We start from the raw sequence: 25522 nt of genomic DNA, 5'->3' as shown, positions 1-25522 counted from the left end.
GTAATTAAGTTGATGGATAAAAATTGAAAAAAGATTTTAAACGTTTTAAAAAATTATTCAAAATGTTAGTTGTTCATATATTTATATATTTTTTGTTGCAATTACTGTGCAAGAATCCATGTTGTTGTATTTTAAATTAAAGTTAATAAGTAGCTTGGGTATTAAAGTTTTTCTTTTCACTTCAAAAACATTAAGTCAGTGTTTCTAAGAATTGTATGCCTTAATAGAAGATGTAAAATCATGTTGAATGAAATAAGCAAATGAATCCTTTAAAAACTCTTTTAAGAATTTACAAATTTAACTTTATTATAATTTATTGATTTATGTGATCATTTTAATATCGTTATCTTAATACATCTTAAAGTCCCCCGAATAATCCTTACTTGATTTCACAGAAAGTTCAATAATCTCAATGAGACATAAGTTTGCCTTAAAATTAAGATCAACTTTTAAACAACTGCAGTTACATCTGCAATGCATGCCTTAAGTTCTCTGACAGTATTGAGCTCTTAAATTTTATAGCTCGAAAGAATAGTCATTCGCAATGTATAATTATTGTGAAGCACATAAACACACAGCCCGAAATGTAATTACGCTACACTTATGGCCAGACCAATGCAGCTACATAAGAACATTCGACTCATGTTCTTAGTTTCCTTCTTGCCCCTTTCCCTTTGCCCCCTTTGCTAAGACAGTTGCAAACGTTCTTTTGTGCACTTCGAGCCAGACTGTGGCCATTAAGTTTAATTGATTTTATAGTGACCATGCGTTGTCTTTGTCATCGTGGCACATTGGGAGCATTGGGCACATTACAAACATTGAAAATGACTTGTCCCTGCAACGTAATTCTTAATGACGTCAGAGATACAAAAACAAAAAAAAAAAAAAAACATACGAAAGATAAAGAAAACAATAAGTAGTAGAAGAGAGATAACATTATTCTTATTGCAGTTGCAGTCGCATTGAAGACACTTAGTTAAATTGAAAATTTAAGCTTGAGACAGAGAGAGATAAAAAGGATTAAAGATGGAAAATGTTTGCAATGTTTTACTTACCATTTACAGGCGGCAGTAATCGTTTATCATAGCGTTTTTTCTCGAGTAATAAATCTAATATCTCCTTATCTGAGCTCGATTCATCGAATCTGTGTGTGGCAAAGAGTAAAGATTTTGTTGTAAATAATTGCATTGTTGCAGACTTCAAACATTGTTAGTATATCTCAACACAATAATTTATAAAACTCTCCGGACAACAGTTGTGTATGTGTGTGTTATGTGTGTATTTTATCATCTTAAGAGAAAGTTTTTTGTGATAAAAGTCAACGTAAAATTGTTACAATTTAAATGCTGCCAAAAGTTGTTTAACTTATATGAAATAGTTTACTTTTGAGCTATGGATTTCAGATTATTTACACAGAATATTGGATGCTTTCAAGAATTGGAGGAAACGTATTGTTTCTGCTAAGTTTTGAGTTAGTTTTGTGTAACTGTAAAACTTGAAAAAAATTAAAAAGCATTTACTAAAAAGTGATTAGTATTTTGCTTTTATAAAAGTCAAATAATCTTTTGATAAAACTAAAAAAATAGAATAGATATTTTTCAATCATAAATATTGTACATTTTAATTTTCAAATTTGGCTTTAGGCGAGGTAAACTGAAAAATGCATGCAATTGACAGCAAACTGAAAAGTAAATTCATTACACAAATTAAGTGTGTGTGCCTTGTTTAGTCATTTTTTTTTGTTGTATGTGCTGGTGTGGGTGCAAAAACTTACTTCGACCAATCGATGCCATGACTGAAAGAATTTCAAAAGAAAATAAATAGAAATTTTTGTGTATAAGGGTTACAGGCAATACAAAGGTACAGGTATAGATACAGATACAGAGATACATTTACATATTCAGTTACAGATACAGATAATATACAAGTTTCGATAAGATAGTTAATGGCAGATAGAGAGACAGAGACAAAAAGAAAGACAGATCTTAGATACCGTGTGTTGGAAGTGTAAATGAAATAAAAAAAAGTTATTGTCTTCTTTTGAGCTGAACTCAGCTTTTACGGCAAAGAGGGAGGAGGGGTGTGGAATGTGGGTGGCACTTACATGGGATGCTTGTCAAGGGCACCCGTCTCCGATTGTGTGGCAGCGGCCGTGGATGTGGTGGTCAGATAGCAGAGCATCAGTATGACACTGGATGCCGCATAGAAGCTGAACGATTGGCTATAATGTTTATAATGCTGGCCCAGATACTGATAAGCGGCAGCCGATGTGGCGCTCAGATTGGCTAAAATGGCGGCTGACATGGTGGCGGGTACGACGGCGCTGGCGACATTGTCCGACAGACATTGCCACGGCCGATAGGCTAATGGTTGCTGTTGTTGCTGTTGCTGCTGCTGCTGCACCACGTCCTTCTGCTTTTGCTCCTGCTGCTCTTCGTTTGCCGAGTTACGAGGCGTCGCTAAGGCAGCTCGCGCATGCAGCAACATCTCGTGCAACCGCAGACAGGGTATGCCAGCCAATGTTGCTGTTGTTGTGGCTGCTGCAACCATTGTTGGTGTTGCTGTAGTTGTTGTTGGTGTTGCCAGCAATCCCTTGCTGCGACGCCCATGATCTTGACGCCTTGAATGCCGGCGACGACGTCGCCGCTGTTGCTGCTGAAGCTGCGGCTGCTCATCTCTGTTAATCTCTGGGCTGCGACTGTAGCAATTGGTGCAAGTTATTTGCAAATCGTTTGTTGCCTCAATATCGATTGTTGGCGTTGCTGCTGCTGCTGCTGCTGTTGTTGCTTCGATTGTTTCGTGTGTCGTCGCCAACGCGTCCTTGTTATCCAACGCCACTTGACAAAACTGTTGTTGCTGCTGCTGTTGTTGTTGCTGTGTCGCTAAAAGCACTTGAGCTGTCGCTTTTTGATGTTTGCCGTTTGCTTTTGCTGTCGCTGTTTGCGTTTTATGATTTTGTTGATAGTTATCCTTGATTTGTATGTCCTCTGCTTCTCTGCTCGTAGTTGTTGTAGTTGTAGTACTTCCTATTGCTGTTGTTGCTGTTGTTACTGAGGCAGCACATTGATTTCTATTTGGTTGTTTTGTTCTTTGCTTGGGCTGCTCTCTGGCTGCTTCAAAGGCGCAGCCCATGTTCCGACAACTGCAAGTAAAAAGCAAATACAAATAAATGTAGCATACTTTGCAGCGCCATTTACATCTTAAACTGAACATTAAGAAGAATGAAATGTGTGTTTTATGGGGAAATATCCATATTTTCATAAAGATTACTGTTAATGGAACTATTAAAGAAAATACATATAAACAAAAAAATAATAGAATAACTAAATATTAATGCAAATAATGAAATTCACAGGTTCTAATTTTTCAATAAAAGCGAAGCAGTGCGGTATTATTCTGAAGGCATACCAAATTAATATACCGAAAAATACCATATACCAGAGGCTTTATTTGGTATATAGGTATTCTATTACATTCAAAATATACCATATACAAAATATACTATTGTCCGCAAAAGCAATTAGTAAATAAAGTATTATTCTGAAGGTATACCAAATCAATTTACTAAAAAAATAATACAATAAACCGAAGGCTTTATATGGTATATCGATATACTAATAAATTATAAATATACCATGGAGTAAACAACATACTAGATTTGCGCTTTTTTTTTCTATATAAAATTATTTATTAAATACCTTTTACAATAACACTTTTACCGATATTATTACAAAACCACAAAGCAAACTATGTTAAATCTTTTTAAAAGCTTTAGCTGAATTGCACCGTGTAAGCCGATTAATTTGTAAGAGAGAAACTTATCTCTAATCGAGCTCAAACAATACATGCATTATACATTTGTATGTTGTTGTGTGTGTGCGTGGAGAGCCAATAAGGAAATTGAATTTTTGCGGTTTGAATCTTGTGGTAGCTCTAAAGGTTATTTTTGTGTCATTTCTTTTTTTGGTGCATGTCAAAAAAACGACTCGGAAAATTGAATAAGAAGAAATAAAACCAGTAAAATTCTATTTTCTGCTCTCTATGCAGGGCATGAAAATTACATTGTCTGTGAACATTTTGTGTTTGCCATGGCCACAAATGACAACCGCCAGCAATAGCAACAACAACTACAGCTAAGACTACAACTACTCCACCTAGAAACTACAACAAGTGGCAGGCAACATGCCACAACATGCGATCCGAAAAACAACAAGTAAAATCATTATAAAAATGCTTTGCTTTGGCCCATTGACAGACTGACGACATTTTGTTTGAAGCTTTCGTTATATTGACTTTTGTTTTATAGAATTTATATATATATAAATCTTGTTATACATTTGTGTATTTAGATATGTATTTGTGGCTTAGTTCGTTCTAGCATTGTTCAACAACTTGGCACGCAGTTGGGTTTGACTTAAACGAGGGCGTTCCAAGTATTTCATTTTGAGCTTCTTCAACAGTTGCAAAACTATTTGCTTTTTGGTGATAAAATAGCTAGCAACATTACTTGCAGAGTGTTCAAGGAAATGTATAATGGAATTTAGATTGCAGCTATCCAATTTCAAAAGGAAATTACTTCCGAATTGCAATGGATGACAAATAAATTAGAAAAAAGAAATTCCACTTTGAATGGGAATTGGTTCCTCAAGTCTTTTTTAATTACGGAAAAATGTGGATTACTTGGATGAAAATATAAATATTTTTGTGTAATATTACAAAATTCAAATTAAATATTCATTGTTTGACATTTGTAATTCTTAACTCGCATTTTATTGTTGCTATCAAAGTATTCTTTTGAATTCTTTGCCACACTAACCACAGTACAAATAACTTGTTGTTGTTTGCTTTTTCCTAACAACTTTGGAATGTCGATGGGAAAAACAGACAGACAGACAAACGGACGGACGCATGTAAGGATAAGATATTCAAGCGCTACAACACATCCTGTAAAACCCATTCAAGCCACTCTCTCGATGGCTGCTCAGTGGCTTTTGGAATGTGTGTGCTACACTCGTATTCAGCCATACTGCGAGCCAGCTTCATTATACATTTATTTGATTCTTACGTGACTTTGGCTATAAAGCACAAAAATAAACCAACGACTCGGTGAGTAAAAGGAGCTAACAAATTTTAATATATACTCCGTATTAGCCTTAACAGTAACAACAACATCAAGGATTCCACTTGCTCTATGAATATATATGTAAATTGCTAGTTTCTCGACGTCTCCCATAATTCTCTGATGGGTGTCTGTGTGTGTGTGTGTGTTTCTATGCGGCTCAACAATTATTGACCTCAATCTATTTTAAGCGGTTGTAGCACGGACAACAACAAAAAAACAGCATACAGTTCTTGTTGCTGTTGTTGTTTGCACCGTAAATGTCAATTCACTTGACTGTCACGCCCAGCGCCCCCCTTTGAAAAGTTGAAAAACTTTTGGGCCTCTGTTTATGGAAGTGGCAACAAAAAAGACGAAAAAAAAAATACGAAAAATAAAGATAGCTGGTAAAGTTGACCAGACATCGGTTGCGGTTGTAAGCATCCTTTCCCCTTGCCCTCTTTAGAGTCCACCGATTGGCTTACCCCGCTTACCCAACGTCACTTACTGTTGCTGTTGCTTTTGCTGCTGCTGATATCCTTTATGCCTTCCGGACCTCGTTCTAGTTGAGGCGCATAAATTTACACAAACCACGCGCCACTCGACACGGCGGGGGGGACCGCCAAGTTGCAAGTTGGTCAAAGCTAATCCGTCGCCAGCTGGCAGGAAGCGGCACCACTGACAGCCAACCAACAAAACTAACCGAAAAGCCAAAGCGCAATGTCCTTGCCATGGCGTCCTTTTTTTTCTGTGTTCTTTTTTTGTTGTCGGACTTGTCTCTAGTTCACTGTGCATTTCATTTCCCGCCTGGGGCAACTTTTCATATTTTATTGTTGGCAACTTTATCAGTTTCGCTCGCTTTTCGCTGTCTTCTTTTTCCATTTTCTACATTTTCAGTCAATTTAATAATTTGTTACGAGTTTATTGCACAACTATAGAGTCTTTTTTGTAGCTGTTGTTGCCTATAGTTTAATTGACTTGTAGTTCAGTCAGTTTGGCTTGAGGCGTACACTGCGTATGCTTAATATTTGGTGTAATGCAGCTGTCAAGTTTAATGACTAAAATTACCTAATACGAAAATTACCAAAATCCAATCGTATTAGCCGAATGGCAGAGTTAGGTAGTCAGATGGATTTAATTGAAAATTCCATTAAATTGCAAAAGCTGTTAACTATTTAGAGAGCGGGTAATTGGAATTTTGTCTGCTGTTGAGTTTGCTTGTGTAATTATAATTTATATTTTATTATAACCGCTACCAATAGGGTAGCGTTGTGTCTTCAGGAAAATCATATAACTGACAGAAGAAGATATTTCCAACCCCATAAAGTACATATAACATATATATTCTTGATCAGGGTCAACAGTCGAGACGATATAACTTGTCTGTCAGTCAGTCTCTCCACTTAGATTTTAGAGACTTTAAGAGATAGAGATAATCTTTTCAAGAGTACTTGTTATGTTTGCACGCAGATCAAGTTTGTTAAATATTTTTGGTACGCCTAATTCCCGCCTCGAAAAACGGAGTCCCAAATTGAAGAAAATCGAATAACAAGCATAATTTTGAAGATATAGTCGCAATTTTTGGTAATAACTACAGTATTTATAATTTCTGAAAAATTTGTGCAGATAAAAATTGTATAACTTATCATATTTAAGAATTACTTTTGCAAAAACGCATACTTTGTAAGGATTTTAGTAGCTTTGGTTGACAATTAAGTATATATATCAAAATACCAATTAAAAACTTTGGTATATTTTAGTATTTTTGGCATATTAAGTTGGTATAATTTGGGAGTAATACCGCACAGTTTTGCTTTTATTTACATTAGTTGTCCATGGTCGACTGTAGCTTTTTTAGTTGTTTTGGAGTTAGCCTTATAATTAAATTGAGGTTTGCTTGTGTTACTATAATTAATATTTTATTTTGAGTTCTCCCAATGTAAGGTCTGCAGCTTTATGCTAAATAATAAAGATTTCACTATGTTGGGAGTCTTGTAATTACGCGCTGCTTCATTAAAAACGCTGACCTTTCGATAGTCATATTGATTTCACGCCCTTTACCATGTTCTGGCAAAAAGCAAAAAACTTTGATAATATTTTAATTTGCCATTAAAATGCCGGAACATACACCAACACAACAACAAAGAGATTGCTTTTGCCCCAATAAAAACAACTATTTTATCGATTTTCCAGTTAGTTGCGGACACGCGCCAAAAACAAAGGCAACAAACAACAAATGAGAGGAAACTTTGATTAAACCCAATTAAGCGCTAAAATGTTGATGTTTATGCAAAAGTGTAATCAATTTTTAAATGTTTTTTGTTCTGCCGTCACATTTGACTTGAAAGTGTCACCGCAAAATGCATTATAAATGAGAGTCCTTGTCATCGACTGGTAATTGAGCTTATTGAGATGCTGATGTGGGATTATTGTAATATAACCGTAACTGGTTATGTAATGTTCGGATAACTGAAGTAAGTACTTGACCCACATTCTATGTATGATTGTGTGATAAGAGACAGAGATGGAGAGACAATTGGCAATTGCGCATACGCCACGTTGCACTTTGCTGTGACGCACTTTGAAAGCACTTCGAAGCAGCTGCAACTCCTATGCCTAATTAAATAACTCTACTTGACGGTGATGGCGATGCCGATGTCGATGTCGACAGTTGGTTCCACGAGTTCATTCGCATTTCAATTAGTGCACTGCACTCTCGATAATAGCCACGACTCCGCCCCAACACACTCTGTAGAGACGTTAAGCCCTTTAAGTCGGAGCTTAGGTAACAGCAGAAAAACTAGCACAATGACAACGGCAACGACAACTATGGCGACCTGTTGGGAGAATGCCAATAATCGAAGTCGCATTGTATTAATTGAAATACCAGACCACCTGCACAGACCACCAACACATAAAGAGTGAGAAAACTCACAACTATTGATTTCCATGTTTAAACAAAAAGTGAATCCATTGAATGACATGAATGATATATGAAAGTGTGTGGCAGCCGCCTTACGCCTTTACTCTGCTCGGGCAATGCTTGAATCGCCCTGGCTAATTGCACGTAAATTAAACAGCACCACAACACATTTGACAGTTTGCGGTGCAAACATTTGCACCAACTTAACAGTGCACGGAGAGAAACCAAAAAAAGCACAAAGCTCAAACACACAAAATACATATTTGCATACGTAATTTTAGAAACGATATTTGAGGTGAGAAGAGATAACATACATACTATATGTACGTTACATTTGAGCTATCATACGTTTTGAAATTGTAACGAGATTTAATAATCTCATTATATTTAACACTTGTTGAATTAGTCAGATCAACATTATTAAATATTCTGAAATATAAAGTCTAGATTTAATTTTTAAATTAACTGAAATGTCATGATGTTATAGACACCATTTTAGAAACAATGTTTGAGGGGAGAAGATTTTCAGTTTTCAAAGATAATTTATTAATTAAATTTGTTTTGTAATTTAATAAGATTTTTATATTGCATTTAAATGCAATCAAATATAAATTGTTTTATTTGTTTGTTTATTGTGTTCATTGCTCGAAGTCTATCGAAATTATAATTCAATTTAAAAAAAGGAATAAATATAATTATTCTCTTCACTTTGCTTAATCCGTTTTCTATGAGTATTTTTTTTTCAGTGCAAAACACAGTGCGTGGGGCTTATACTGTTTACACTTAATTGGCACAGTCATTGAGCTGGTGACGTTGTTGCAGCTGGTTGCAGCCAGCTTGCCACTTGGCCAATGACCAAACAAAAACTCAGTCCCCGCCTTCGCCCCTCAATCTGTACTCTGAGTTGCTGGCTGTCTCTATCAGTATGCGTTCTGTAGCATGTGGCATGTTTCGTACGTGAATGCAGCTGTTTACTGTTAGCCTTACATACTTGCAGCATGGGGCAAGGCAGCATGGAAGGGGAACTAGATAGACCCTTGCTGAATTGGGAGGTATTTAAGAAATGTAAGCACAGCTGCAACGTCAACTGCAACGCCAACTGTGCAACATCAGCAAAGTCAATTGATGTTCATGTTGCTGGTTTTGGTTGCAAGCTGGCCACCAACAGGAGATGCTTGTGTGCGTGTCTGTGTGTGTGTGTGTGTGTGTGGTATGCAACACTTCTTGTAAAGCGATTTTTCCCATTCTCAGAGCCACAGTGAATTGTCGCTCGAGTGCAGCTCGAGTGGGGCTTACAACTGAAATGTACTATACTCGATAACAGTTGGATACTTTTTTGCAGTACATTGTAGATTTTAGTTCGTTATAAATCGATATTCACTGTGGGGTGTTCATTTAGCAAAATAATTGTTTTAAATAATTAAATTGCGGTTGCTGTCAAAAACCGCAGTTTAAAAGTAGAGTGCATATAAATTTATAATGCTCGAATAATATTATTATATTACCACTACTCGTTTAAAATATGGAGCAAAAGCGGTCACGCTTCATTTATCGATTAGGTTAAGTAATTAAAAAACTTTTAGCATAAACTCAAAGGCAGCCAACAAATCAGATCGAACTTCTGTGCTGTTCAAGTTTTAATCGCTTTAATCACTTAAGGGCACATATTTGGAATCCTTTTATTCGTTGTATGTCACATTTTTGACAGTTTTTGTGAGCCTAAAATATTTAACATTGAGCGACATGCATGTGGGTGCTTTTCTCTCTTTCTTTTCATTCTCCACTCTTCACTCTCTTTTGTGTTTTCCTCCATTGCCAGCTCTTCTCGTCTGTCACAGCCACTTAAATTCCATGCATCATGGGAAATTTATGTGAATAAATTACAATAAAAACCTGGCACACTGTAATAATTCAGATTAAAAAGTATTTATACACATGACAGCGACTGCAAGTGGAAGGAGAGAGGGAGAGCGAGTGAAAGAGAGAGGGCGAATTGCCAAAATGGAGGGTAACGCGTCTGTGTGTGTGCGTGTGTGTGTGTACGTCCATGAGTTTCCGTCCAGTGTGGCCAACGCTGATTTCACCATAATAAATTGACATTTTTTGGACTGAACGAACAATGTTCTCCCAAAAGTGCCACGCCGTCGGAAACCGAAATTGTCTATACTCGTCTGTCTGTCATTTCAGTTTATTTTTACTACTGTTTGTTTGGTTTATTTCGATTTGTTTCCTTTCCTTTCCTATCGACACTCCCAGCTTTTTGAATGAACTGAAAGTTCATAGGAAAAGCTGCTTATAGCTGTGGGCCAAAAAGGGAATACAAGAATTCTGAATCAAATAAATATTATGTGATTTATAGCTTTGACAAGTCCTGATGAATAGTTGAGTTCCGAGCAAAGAATGTACATAGAGAGAAATGCACTTAAATCAACTTTAACTTAACTCACTCTAACTTAACTTAACTGAATAATGGAAAGGAGTTTTCATAATCAACTAATGAATATTTATTGAATATTTTACAGGTAATATGTATATTATGTAGTGGTAAAATGGGAAAGAAGCCTTCTAATGTCTAAAACATCATAATAAAACAACATTAAATTGGAAATCAAACATGCTTCTTGGAGATTTATTCCTTGGTATAAATTCTTCTCTTTCTCTGTGCTTATGATAAGCTTTAAATATGGAAAATTTTATTGACAACTGTTTTGCTGTTTCTTTTTGTCATAGGCTCAACTATGCATAGCCGGTGCTGCAATTTAGCATAAGCTATAAAATCGCTTGGTTGCCTAACAGCAACAGAAGTAGAAACAACAACAAGAACATCATAAGGATGTGCGGCAATAAACATTGAAATAACAAGTAGCAAAAGCACATACAAAAAGCAACGACAAATAATTTGGCACAAAAGCAAATAAACAAGATAAGCAAACAAACACTCACAGATAGAAAGAGACCAGACAAGACAAAGCAGCAAAGAATACTACAAGAATGAGAACAACAACAACAAAAACAACAACAACAACGACAGCAGAAGCAGTGACAACAAACAGCAAGAATGATGACGACGACAACCAAAACGTGGGACGACAACAAACAGAAGACTGCGAAGACACCGACAACGACGACGACGACGACGACGACAGCGACAACGATGAGAAGACGACAAAACGAGCCGAGTGGCAAGCACATAATGAGCATAATAGCTGTGTTAGGGTTGCCGGCGGGCCAAAAGGGTGAACGGAAGGGGTGGCGGGGAGGTGCGAAGAGGGGCTGTGGAGGAGAATGAGGCGTCATGTTCATATGAGAGTGCCAAAGAGCTTTCTTTACCAAGTGCCCATTCAAATTAGGACAAGGCGGGTAGTAGAGGCTAAGAACTAAAGTAATAAGGTAATAGGCATTATAATCTTTATCAAAATATTATATTTTTTCCTTCTTTAAGTTCTTATTTTGATATCAGATAATAAATTTACTTTAAAGTTTTAATTACTTGTTCCCAGTCTACACTGATCAGCGCCAATTTTAAAATAAATAAATTAAAATTTAAAAAAGAAATTTTTGTATTTTATTTTTTGTTAAAACATTAGGTATCAGGTATAGGAAAGAAAGCACTTTCAATAAAAAGTTACTATTGATCTTGTATCAAAGTTCTCAATGTCAATAAGATATTTACTTTATTCTATTGGCTATTAGTTTTTATTATTTTTAATCTGATTTAAGAAAAATAATTTTTATTGAAACTAATACTATACAGTCCACTTGCAAGTAATTAAAATAAAATTTAGAAAGGTAAATTTTGTGTTTATTGAATAGTAAAGTTTTCCTTAAATGTTCTTATTAATAAAAGTAAAAATTCCTACTTATCAGCTAATTTTATCAGCATTTCTGCTAATAGAGTATTTTCAAATATTTTTCCATTTTTTTTTGCCAAAGAAGTATTTGGTAGTCGAGCACGCTCAACGTCTCTTTTTATACTTGTTGTACGTTGTTGTTAGTCTGTGTTTGACTATGCCATGAGTGTGTGTGTGTGTGTATTTTGGAAATGGTGTGAGTGTGTGTTAAAATAAGCGCCACTTTACATGCACACAGACAGTGTGCCTCTCGCATTGTGTGTGTGTGTGTGTGTTGTGTTAGGGGCGACCCTCGATGCAACTGGCGTTACCCTCAAACAAGTTGCAGCTGCTTTTGCATTCGCAGCTCACAGCTCACAGCTCGAAGTTCGCAGCTCGCAGCTCGCTGAGCTAGCAGACCATAAAACGAGGGCAGACACACGTCGCCAACCATTTAAACTAATCTTGAGGCAGTTTATTTATATATCTCAAGGGGCGCTCCAGCTAACAATGGCATCCTTGAATAAGATATACATGCATATATAGGAGGATGACATGGCTATAGCCAGCACTCGTCGCTAAGCCCAGGTAAACTGCAGAATTAGGCTATCTTCCATGAGGGTGATTTCGCTAAAGCCACAACAAGGTCCCAAAGACAGAAGGGTTATGCTATGCTCCACTTTGAAAAAATAGGAAAGCTGCATGAGCTGTGTAAGAAAGCAGAAAGCAGAAGCGCAATGTCTGTTCTCGATTTTCCAGCTGTTTCTAAAATGATGAAAAAATGAATTTTTGGCATACGTTTATTTTCAAGTTTATTTCAATTTTGTTTAGCTTTAACTTTACTTCTTCAATGCTGTCTGCTATCTTGTATTTCCTTTGCAAGCTTCCCGTAATATTTTAGTATTTTATTGAGCACTTCCCCCCTAGCTTAACTTTTCTTAATTTTCCTTTTCCTTTCGCGAAGTAGAAAGTACCTTTGTTAATGCATCAACCGTGGCATATTTCGACCCCACTTACGGTTGACTTACTGTGTGCAATTCAATAGCTGAAGAGATCATGCTTGAGTTGGCTTTGCCTAAGTAATTCCCCATTTGAGGCTATTTAATTTCTGTATAAATATTTTGCCAATAGCCACAAATCTGCGGGTCATAAAGCCGCAAGGACGACGCCGCGACAGGAGAGGACAGGAGTCTAGGACACGCAGGCAGCGCTTAAGCAGTTGGAACTTACGAGGAGCTCGCCAGAGCTGCATGCCTGAGTGAATGTGTATTAAAGCAACCGGAAATTAAACACACAAAAGTTTTCTAAGACTTTGCCAAACACACACACACTTATACATTTCAATACACACACATACACTCGCATTATATACGTGTGCAAGAGCTTGTTAGTGCTTTGCATTTTTGTGGTTGCTTCGTTTTTTTTTGTTGGTCTAAAGAGGGGAAGCTAACGAAACTTTATCAAAGCTTCGTCCGTTTTTCTATGCATTTCAAGTGCGCGCTTTCAAATTTCGTGGTTTGCGTGTGCAAGTGTGTCTAAGTGTGTGTAAGTGTGTGTGTGTGTGTTTGGGGCCGTTGAGCTTTTGTGCCAGAAAATTTGCATGTCAATTGGATAAAGCAGCAGAAAACGCAAGAGATCGGTTCAGAAGTTTAAATAAATAAGCAACAAGAGCCAAAAGAGTTACGACTTAAACTATAGTTACAAAAGGAAATAATTCTTGAAGTTTTCCTTAATAAAATACAGCTTTAATATCGAAAAGCGGGAGAAAACAAAAGCATCTAAAAAATAAATACTACAGAGCACCTCAATTAAAAACAATTAGCAGAAGAAAACAACATGTTGAAATTGAAATAATTTTCTAAATTAAAGCAATAAGGGGCAACCCCAGCCAGCACAAGATAAGCCTAAAAAAACCAATTTAGGTAATGAAATTATTCCATACTCTAGTTCCAAAAAGCCAGCCATACTCTAATGAGCATTGTCTACCAGCGTTTTTTTGGCAGTGGCCACTCGAAAATTGTCGACAACCCTATTAATCCCTTGGTGAATACGAGAACGCAGAGATACACACACACACACACAGACTTACACAGACGCCACTTGGGGCATCACGTGAGGCGTCAACTCTTAGACAAAGATTGCTGCGAGGCTGAGAAGGCAGCTGCGATGATGGCCCTGGGAATGGAATTCCCTAACATGTACCTTCTGTCTCTGCCGTTGGCTTTCGTTGCCAGCAAATCACTTAACACAAAAAGGCTGACGACAATGCTGGATCATATGGCCATAGCAACAGGCAGTCTCCTGCCTGTCTGTCTATGGGACTGTGTTTGTCAGCTTTGTTATGCGTATGTGTCTGGCTTCTTAATGAGCTGTTGAATATCTGTCATGGGGGCTTTGGAAAGGCTTTTTGGGCCCCGACAAAAGACAAAGCAAAGTCATCTAATCAGATTCATAATAATGCCTTTGTTTTGCAACTTTTATGATTAACTATTTATAGATTACAAATTGCTTTGTTCAAGTGATAATCTGTTTAATTGGCAATTGACAAACTGTTGGCTTATTTGAATAAATGAGAGCAAAAGTGTTGAATGAGTTTTAAATTAAACGAAATTAGTTGTAAATGAGCAAATAAAAGAATAAATTTGTTTACAATACGTGATTGATTTTGTACATATTTATGTATATTTATGATAATAATAATTATCCCCAATAAATATGCTGTAAATGCAAATGAATTTACTAGGCAATTTTTGCTCACCCTGCGTATGCGTAATATTAGCGCTCCACCCTGGAAATATATGCTGTCAATTAAGAAGCGCTTTAGCCTGCTTTGCGTGCCGAAAACCTTGCTTAATATATATCTATTGCTTGATTTATATTAGCACCACACACAGAGATATAACACCTCAGGGTCGAGATATAATCCACAAATCACTTTAACACTGCGGAGACCTCGGGAAAATGCTTCCTCAAAGTTCAATCAAACGAGTTAATAACTTCCGCAATGTGGCCCAAAATTAACCATCATTTTCTGCTGCCAGCACACTAAACTGACCCATTACACCGTTTCCTCGCCTCTCTGTCTCCCTTTTCCCCCGATTTGCTTCCTCTTCATCAGCGTACGGTGTTTCCCTTTGGCGATTTGGTTTATGCGCTTCAGTGGGTCAAAGCTGGACGTGAGATGTGAGACAGTTGGTGATGAAAGAGTAGAGAGAGAGAAAGGGGGAGAAGGAGTACGGAGTTTGTTGGTTGGGTAATATGGTAATTTTAGCGCTTATCTCTCCTGGGTATACACATACACACACACACACCCAAGGAGTACACGAACAACAATCAGCACACACACGAAAAATGCTCGGAGCACATGTCACATTTGCCACATGAGTTGGCGTAGCTCATTTATCATGAGAGGAGCTGCCTCCTGGCGACTTGGGGGCCAATCCAGGTGACCAAGCGACCAAGCGACCAGAGCTCTGACTGACTGAGTAACTACTACTCTTGCACCCACTACTCTATTAATTTTTTGTGTTTGTTTCGTCTTTTTTTTTCCCCTGGTTATGGTGGTTCAAGGTTCCAAGGGTTAGCCTAGTTGCTAGCCATTGTGCGGTCGTTTCACCTTGTCCAGGGTTCTAATTGTAGCCGCCAGTCCACAGCCCAACGACACAGCAGAAAACTTTAATTATACGTTCAACTTGCGAGCCACCGATGGGCATTTTGTGTATCACAATGCAATATTTATTAGTGGGAAGAGGTCGGAATAGTGGATTGAGACAGGCAGAAGGCAGGCTGGCTGGCACAATGCGTGTCCTGGTGCCCCATGTGACCTGCACATATGTAAATAGACGCGTATGCCTTGCCGTTGCCTTTTACCCGTCCTAATCCTTAGCCATACCTTAGCTTCGGCCTGGGCCTGATATTATATGTCGCCCAACTAAATTTAGATATGCGAATCGATAAAACCCATGGCACGCACACATTTTTAGTGCCAGTTTCGAGTCGGATCGCTTCGAATCCGAGGAGTAGTCGTCCTGGAGACACAACGAACGAACGCACTGACGTTGGCACTGGCAGTGGAAAGCCCTTCAAAGGTCGCCTTTGTTTGCGTGAGAATTTCTCTAAAGCAGGCAGAAATCTGAGATACGAGCCGAAGCTAAGCTGATAGCTAAGCTCATTTGTTAACAGTTTATTGCAGTGTGAGGGAAGTGGGAGAAAAAGAGCAAATGACTAGTATACAAATTACTTTGTATGATAGTTATTGTCCTGTAAGTCCTTCGGCCTACACTGTTTAGCATTGTGGGAACTAGAACTTTTGTTCTGTTCTGTTCTGTTCTGAATCTGACTTTTACTTTGACTCCACACTTTCGAATCGCGTTTGGGTCTTTTGCAATATTTATGACCACATATCGATTATATAATTAGTTAGCCGCCCGCTACTAAATGTACCATATAAAAGGCTATAAAGCGTACATATTCTACTGCGAGTATGCAATTACAATTAATGTCAAATGCAGCAGGCCGACATTCGTTTTGCCTTTTCCATTCAATTTACTCGCATTTGTTACAATCTGCAGCTGTAGTGCATTTAATAAAGCAAATTGCAGAGACAAATAGCTTGCAGAGAGCTTCGCACAATTCATATAAATTATGCATGCCACGCTTTTCAACAGCTCTTCAAATTAAGGTTATGACTGGACTTGACTTCAAAGATGAGTTTTAATTGCATAATCCCAAGATATTATAATTTATTTTAATTGTTGACCTCTGCTGATTTGCTTTGATATGAAAACTGTAGGATTTAGTAACTAAATAAATATGTAAGTTCATTTAGAAATAAATAATTCATTAAAACAACATAAAATACATATATCTATGTCGATTATATTATTCTATTTACTATATTTTAAATATATAATATTTGATAGAAGTACTAATAAAATATAACAAATTTTTACAACGTGCAAATTTCTAAAAATTTTACAATTTTTATTAAGCTAAAATAGAGAACTAACAGATTTCGAAAAATTATACAATATCAATTTTTATTTCAAAGGCAAAATGAAATAATGAAAATTTATTAATATCAATAAACATTTCACAGGCTAATACAAAATATTTATAAAATGTCGCAAATTATTTGAAATGTTTAAATTTAAATTTACATTTCAAGCGTTAAGCTTCCTATACTCAACTTTTCAAATGCAAAATGATAGAGCACACAGAATACAAAATCATTTGAAAATCAAATTGATTATTTTTGTAATTTTTATGGTTGAGGCCAATAATAAAATTTTCGATAGCCGCTTTTGGCAATTCTTTTGGAATAATAAACAGCGAAAATTTGATAAAACCAGTTTATGCAATGGTTTATAAATATGAGAATGAATTTGGCAAAAACCTAATTAAGTTCGTTAAATTGTTAAACAATATTCCGGTTTTATGTGGGTGATAAGTGCAAAAGTTGCGCCACACTGAAATATTGATGGCGCTGTCTGGGTGTTTATGAGAGCGTCGGGAGCCGGAAATGCGCGCGAGAAAATATCCACAAGCAAACACAGTCCGACAAATATATATATATATAAACTGACATATAAATACGTGTGTGTGCGTGAGTGTGAGGGGAAAGGGATATCGCTAACGGACATGGTTTAATCAAGCAATACAAATAACTGTGGCGTAGGGAAGCCTAGCCTTCATCCATATACCTGATGAGATCGCGGCCAACTGGCATTTTAGTTAGTCCGTATATAGTATAGCATATGTGTGGTTGGGTATATGTATATATACTATATTGGTTTTAGCTCTTATCGATTTTGGCTGGCATGAGTTGAGGTTATTTTTAAAACAACAAAGTGAAATTCCCCGATGTGTGTTTTGGATTTGATTTGTATTGAAATTGAAATTGTGCAACTAATTGTGTACGGAGTTTTGCTATTTTTCGTCAATTTAAATCCATTTTTCGTGCATTTTTGTTAACGATGGTTTGAACATGGTCATTGCGACCGACTTTTAATTGACTCAAAGCTGTCAGGGGAGTTGGCTTAACTGTCTGGTACATGTATTTGTTGACATGCTTTGTGGTGGAATTAAGGGGTTAGTCCATACTGGCAATTACTGGATCAATATCTATGTCAAATTAGCAGTTAGGAGGGAGCGTAAGTAATGTAATTTTCTAACTCATTTAACACATTATTATGTAAATTATTTTAAATCAAATTTTAGTGGGTAATTGTACATTTAGATTGTAAATGATTACTATGGTAATTTGACCAGAATAATAAGTTACCATATCAAATAATTTAATTGTAGTACCTTGTTGTGGTAGCATTATTACATAAATAAATAAATAAATATATAACGGATAACTGAGGTTGCAATATAACATATAAGTGATAATTTCCAAGACACATGTCGTGTATAACATGGCGGCTCTATTTATATTTAGTCTTATAAAAAGTATGACTCAACTCCATTTCATTTCTTATTTAATGGTAGTAAACTTGTTGTAGAAGGAAATAAATATATTATAGATGACTGAAGTTACCAGATAACAGTGAACATATCTTGGAAACATGTTTTGTATAACATGGTCCCACTCTTGTATATCTTTTCTTATAAAAAGTGTGAACAAACTTTATTGAATTTCTTCGGATATATGTATGCAAATGAATGGTAACATCAAGTAAAATTATTAGTTATTTGAAGAATAACTTGTATCCTACTTAGGGATCAACCTGTAGATATTATATATTGCCACAGATTTTGTCGTGATCTAAAATAACTGTACGTAGTAGTCAGTTCTAACCGGATCGCTAGCTGTTGGCGTGACCAAGCATATCGTGATCGAGCTCCATATGGCCAACATATGACCCACTTTCCACATACTTTACACCATTTGCTCTTACTTTCTTTCCGTTTTACTCTCACTCACTCTCTCTCGGTTTTCCTCTCTGGTCAATGTGGTGCGTCATTTGACAATTAAAGTTAATCCGAGCACACGCAAAGCTAATCGTTAGGATGACACGTGCGGAGCAGAGCAGAGCAGAGGCCACTGAAAGGGGCCACAGTGAGGAGAAAAAGGAAAAGGAGAGATTACGTATGCGCCACGTTACGTTTTATTTTATTGCAAATTGACTGCAGTGGAAATTTCAATTTTTAGTCCACTAATTATAGCCTTTTGATCACATTTTATGAATAATAAACATTGTAGCTACGTATTTTTCTTTTTGGCAACAAGGACGGCAATGGGTCAAAGCGCATTAAAATGCTAATCATAGCATGTCCTTTGTGCTTCTTATTGCTTTTCGCATTCGTTTGTGTTAAATTTCAGCAATCTCAGTTGCTTTTTATTTTTCACTTGACGCTGGCCAAAATTGGAGTTTCAAGTGTGAATGCGACTCGAAACGACAAACGACAACGACGATGGCGACGTCACGCATGTCCTTGCACGAAAATGTACAAACTTTTCTACTCTATATTTTGTGTTTTTATTTTTGCGCTCTTGTTCGGTTGCCGTATGTGGCGCATTTTTCTTTTGTTTTTTTTTTTTGGTGTGCATAAAACTAATTAAGTTGACTATTTGCACGCACGTTATTCAACGGAATTTGTGTGAGCTGCACAAAAATTCTTGGACCCCCCAAAGACTACTTAAATAATTTCCTGTGACCAATAGAATGTCGTGGTTTTTATTTAAAAAATAATCTCAATGTATAAAGTAAAGGTCGCACAGTCCACAATATAAATGAAATGTGTAACATATAACAAGTCGACTCCGCAGTCAATTTCATTTAATACCTTTTACCATAAAATATGATATCTGTGTTACTGTTTGCCATTATCAGTGGCCAAGCCCAGCGAGTGATTGGGTGGTTGAGTAATCTGTAACTGTCGCTGGGCTGATTGAATTTAAATTAAAACACACGCAATGAGCGCGAAATGAAGCGTGGGAGGAGGTCGGTCAAGTTGGTAATAAAGTCAAACGGTTCATTACCATGAAAATGTTGTATTTGCCATTAAAACAATTAAAATACAATGTGTACGTCATTTAAACACACGTTTTCACATTACATAATATGTACCATAATTAAAAGTAATTGTGTTAAATTAAAAACGACACAATCGCATCGATATGTCGAGAATCGGCGTTGTACAAATTGTATATCGATTTCTTACATAATCGAGTGGAAATAGTAATGGTGATAGATTACAGATGCAAGACAACAATTCAGCAGGAGATTAATTACAATAACGCTAATGGAATTAATTTAATCATCACAGTAAACAAGATTCTGTAGAAACTGAAAATAACAATAAGCATTAATCAACACATTGGAATACAAAGACAATAGCAATCAAAATATTATATGTTGAAATTTTTTCTATTCAATTATTGAATAAACTTGAGGTAGTTTATCTTTAAAAATGCATTTTTCTTTCAGCAATTTAGGAGGATTATAAAAAGAATGTCTGGCATTAATAATAAATATTAATATCTTTTAATAGCTATTTAAATTATTTTGCTTGTTAAATCATAATGTTTGAAATATTTTTCTATTAAATTTGTAGAACATGAAATAGTTTATCTTTAAAGTGCAATTATGAATTGCATAAGAATGTAGCAAAAGATTTATTACGAAGAAAAAAGTTTTAAATATCATAGTAAATGGTTTGGAATATAAACAACAATGAATATTAGTAAAACATTTAAAATTGTTTTGCTTGTTAATTCATTAGTTGAAAATAAAATGTGTTGAAGTCTGTTCTTTGAAATTTATTGTTGGATAACTATTGTTGACTTGAGCTAGTTTAACTTTAAAGTGCAAATATGTATTTTACATGAGTTTCCGGCGAAAAACATTCTTTCTTTCTTCCTGCCCTAAGCTAACATCCTATGTGCATGCACTAACTTATTATCATATAATTTATCTGAAGCTCAACAACGTATGTTTGCAGCTGAAAATGCTGAAATTGTTGCACAGCAGGTGTCCTGTGAGCGCCACACAGAGAGCATATTTGAGTTGCTTGCTTTGGCAAAAAAGCAACAAAAAAAATACTGCTGAATAATCTAATACATATGCACAAACACACACACACACACACCGACGGTTACACTCACACACTTGTGCTTGTGTATTATGCATGTAGATGAATCTGCGTGTTTCTTCTAAAGGGTGTCAGCAAAAAAAAAAAAAGAAAAAGAAAAAACCAAATTTGTTGTATTGAAAGCAACGCGTGAATTTCCATATTTTTCCTGTTGATTCTTTTTTATCCTGAAGCAGATATTCTGCACGCGACAGGTCACCTGACCCCTGCCCTTCAAACCCCTCTCCCACCCATCACGCCAACAGCAGCTGTCTGTGATTTGCATGTGCAATGAGTTCTGCGACTGTTGCTTTTCCCATCGCCAATCTTCAAAGATTTTCCCCTCGGATATCTTACGCTTCTGGTTCTGCTGCTGCTTCTGCTCGTATTTGTATTATATGTGATGCAATATTTCAATAAATGTCGCGACCCCTTCACTTTGTCAATGTGTCGCCTGTCAAATTGGCCATAAAATGATAAACCATGCCCCCGATTCTCACTTAAAAGCATATTCTTTTCCTTTTTTCTTTGTGCACTCTGAACAAATTTGCTCCTGTTATTTTTGCACATATTTTTACAGAGCTTTTTTTTCTTTTAGTTTTGTCAGCCAGCCTTTGAACCTTGGAGGACACCTCATAAGGTTGCATAGGATGGTAGTTTGGTAGTTCGTTGGTAGTTGGTAACATCAGCTCATTTAACTTCTGACATGTGATGTTTGCTGTCGCTGTCGGTGTCGCTGCATCAAATATGTCTGACTTTTTACTGGAATGGCCAGGGTGAAAGTTTTGCATAATTTACGATGAGCGAGTGCGCGAAATGTGAGAAAGTTCTTCTTGCTCTTCCCCTCTTTTGTTTTTTTATTCTCACTTTTTGTTTTTGTTTTTGCATTTTTTGCCTTTGCCCTCGTTTGGGGTCGCGGCGGCACGAGTTTCCCTATCGCATCTGGAGGGGTGTTGAAGCAAGACTTTGAGCCGCTGCGGCAGAAGAGGGTGCTCCACTCTGGTTGATGTTGTTGTTGCTGTAGTTGTGGGCTGCAGCAACATTAATTAAAGTTATTACGGCTAACACTTGGAGGAGTACTTGCTGTCTTCCTCCAAATGATTTGTGTGCTTGCTATTGTTCGCACGTAAGTTTGCTGTAGATTATAATTAGAAGTGCAAAACTGAGGCAGACGTCAAACAACTTAAGAGCGTCTTCCGCTTAACTTTAAGCAAGATTTTATGCAAATATCAAGCAATTACACAAACAAAATATGAATAAAGATGGCTTAGATAAAATTAGAAGCCAGAAAGAAAGCTGGAGTACAAATGAATATATTGGAAAAATACTAAAGTATACTGAAAGCTATATTTGGTATATCGATATACTATTGTCTTCAAAATATACCATAAATAACAAAATATACTATATTGTCTACCGACAATAATAGTTTGTATATCAATATACTATTATTTACGTCCATGAAATACATATAGCACAAAATATATCATTTTATCTACCGAAAATTACATTTGGTATATAGTTATATATATACATATATATATATACATATATATATATATATACCAAACCAAAGCAATTCACTAAGAAAAGGACACATCTAATTGGCTTAATTGCCATTTTAATTTTATTCGCTTCAAATTTACGAGTTCTGTCAAATTGGTTATCTCTTTATTTTCCAAATCACACATGTTCTGCCTTTTCCATGTCGATTAGAATCATTCATGCTCTGTAACTGACAAGCCGTCAAAAGTGCTGTGATATATCAACATATCAAATACATGGCATATAGTCGCATATGATTTGAACTCACTGCCAATCTAAAGAGCAGCAGCTCCCCTTCGCTGGCGTGTACCTGTTTCTGTACTTATGTAAAGGTAATGGTAACGAATTTCTATCTCTCTCTCTCGTTTTTTTCGAGTCAGAGAACTCGTCGGCCCTTGGCAAAATTGGATAAATATATGCAGCAAAATATAAACAGAAGAAATCAATTTCTGTTTGACCTAACGCTTCAGTGAACCGCACCATGAACTAAATGCAAGCGGCAGCAATCTATAGAACCTTCAATACCAACAACCTAACTCTGCCAGCTCGTCGTCTGCCTGCACTTCACTTCTCCTTTAGCATATCCACGCACAGTGGCAGAGTATCAATTAATAAAATATGAAAAATTTCTATTACAATTTTTTAATATTTTGAATTTATATTTTAAAATTTGTTTAGAATATTTTATTTATTATTTTATTTTTCGTAATATTTAATCCAACTGTGATCTGAATTATTAGAAAAAGTTTCTAGTTTCAAGCTAAAAATAACCTTAAAAAGTTTTGATGAAGAATTTTAATATTGAATTATCAGTAATAAGTTTTCTTTAAAGAAAAATATAATTTTTGCTATATTTTATTTATTATTATTATTTGCCTTTCTTATTTGACCATCTTCAATAATTTTATATATTTAATTTTTTTTTAAACTTTGCAATATAAAGATTTGTATGGGAAAACGTTTTTTATTTATAAAGTAATTTTCAAATACTTCGTTCGCATTAAGAAAATGTTTTTAAATTCATCATACAATTTATTTTCTATAATAGAAATTTCAAAAATCTCGTGATTGCTTTCACCTTTGTTATTTGAATTTGAAATAAATGCCACTTTTATGGCAGCCTTGCTCCACTGTGCGCCGTATGTATCTGTTTATGTTTTTTCGTACCTGCAAATAAAGTTTGGTTTTTATGTCCTGCCCCTGGCACTGACACTGATTGCCTGTGAGCTGAGCTAGCCGAGAAATACGCCTCACTTGACTGCAGTGACGACGGCCATTATTCAACTGCACTCGGCTCTAGACTAAGCTCAAGACCAAGACCAAGACCGAGACCATCGGGCCAAGAACTTCCACCTGCTGGTTGATCTACTGCTGCTTCTTCTTCAGATGTTGCATGTCTGTGAGTGTGTATTAGCGAGAGTTTGGATGTAGTTTTTTGGCCAGTCGAACGGATTTGGCTAGCGCACCGGATGTCCTGGCATTTCCGCTAGCTAATATGGCGCCATGAGTCAGCCATGGCCGCCATTGTTATTAGAGTCGTGGCTGTTGTTGTTCTCGTTGTTGCTTTGCCTTTGTTGTGGAGTTGTGGCCAGTTTTTCATTAGCATTTTCTTTAGCGACGCTTAGCTTTGTCGCTGAGGCCCCCATTGGGCAATAATGTCGTCAATTATGTTACATAACCCCAGTACAGTTTCTTAACTCAACTCAACTAAACTCCAACAGAACAACAGCAAAGAGAAAGAGCAACAATAACAATTGGGGAAAACTTTGCTGTTTTTTCGCCATTTGTTTTGGCGTTCTTCCTTTGTTACGCATATTATGCCCGCAAGTCGCATTTCGTTATTCCTGCGCTGCGATTCAGTTTTGCAAGATTTTGTGCCTCATTAATGATGTCGACTTTACACGTGCCTGCCAGCCATTTAGAGCAGAATCTATTAGGGAAAACCTTACCTTACCTTCCACCTCTACCTTAACCTCACCTACCTCAATCTCGTGGGGAGCACAAAATTAGGTTAAACTTGTATTGAGGTTAATTTCTTATGCGTTGAGCAAGACGAATGGATTCCGAAAAAAACGCAAATATCGGCAACAAACGAAATGCGAATATAGCTTGGGAGCGGCTTATCATTAGCTGGCTAATCATAATTGATTATTTTAACAGCGGATACAGAAAGTAAGGTCAAGTAAATGGCTCTTGCGAAAGTAGAGTGAATATATTTTCAATGGAATATATAATTGCCAAATAATGTGTGCCATTAATTATTGCTTGATAAAATCCATTAGGCTTAGCAAGATTTGATTAAGTATAACATATATAATTAATAATAAATTGCATAAAATATATAATTTTAATATTTAGTTGAGCTAATTCGCCAAGGAATTGAGAACAAGAGAAGAATTTTAGTGCACACCATGTGGTATGATTATTTTATTTTTAATCAATAAAATGAATAAGACGCATGATTATATGTAGTATATAGTTGAACTAAGCCAATTTAAGGTGTTGCGATTTAGCAGATAACTTTTGTAATTATTATTTTTACATATTTGTGATTTATTTAAGAAGTTTAGTACACATATGTATATGATTAATGATTTTTGTTAATGAAAAGCAAACCCTTTCAACACTTGTCGCATTCAAGAAATTATTATTCTCTCTCTGTTAAATCACCACAATGAATAAAGATCATGAATATAACTTTAACTCAATCGGTTGAAGTTGTCTTGAGTTGGAAAAAAATTGTTTAACATCATATTTAGAGCTAAAAATTTTGCAATATGCTTTTGTAATATTATGTTATTTTATTAATCATTGAATAAAAAATAGACCCTTCAACACTTGTCGCATTCAAGACATTGTATTCATTCTCTGTCTTTAAATAGACATGTTAATTTTCCACGAAAGGTTTCACCTTTAATCTATTTGGCTTGTGTGTTTATTGTTTTGATTTCTAGACAAAAGCTTACCTCATAATGCCAGCAATTTGCTTGCTTAAATTTTCTAATCTCAGCAAAAGGAAGACACGCGAAGACGTGGCCACTTTACAAC

At 36.1% G+C, this 25522-nt stretch overlaps 1 protein-coding gene across 13 annotated transcripts in view; it reads right to left on the bottom strand.

Annotated features, from left to right (window-relative positions):
* Nucleotides 1–25522, bottom strand: part of LOC117567734 (uncharacterized) — a 61029-nt gene that overhangs the window by 22565 nt on the left and 12942 nt on the right. For 8 of the 13 annotated variants that reach the window (XR_007955044.1, XM_052005670.1, XM_052005671.1 and 5 more), the window contains exons 3-5: nt 2105–3142; nt 1775–1795; nt 1056–1144 (exon numbers count right to left, since the gene is read on the bottom strand). Coding sequence is in view for 12 of the 13 variants with exons in the window: in XM_052005670.1 (XP_051861630.1) it covers nt 1056–1144; nt 1775–1795; nt 2105–3132 (1138 nt within the window). In the remaining variant the exon portion in view is untranslated. The remainder of the gene's footprint in view (nt 1–1055; nt 1145–1774; nt 1796–2104; nt 3143–25522) is intronic. The other 5 variants (XM_034247908.2, XM_034247903.2, XM_034247910.2 and 2 more) reach the window with 1 other exon arrangement.

The sequence above is a fragment of the Drosophila albomicans genome, chromosome 3 (genome assembly GCF_009650485.2).
Source record: "Drosophila albomicans strain 15112-1751.03 chromosome 3, ASM965048v2, whole genome shotgun sequence".
Taxonomy (NCBI): domain Eukaryota; kingdom Metazoa; phylum Arthropoda; class Insecta; order Diptera; family Drosophilidae; genus Drosophila; species Drosophila albomicans.
The sequence above is the reverse complement of the archived record's forward strand: the minus strand, read 5'-3'. Positions and strand labels throughout refer to the sequence as shown.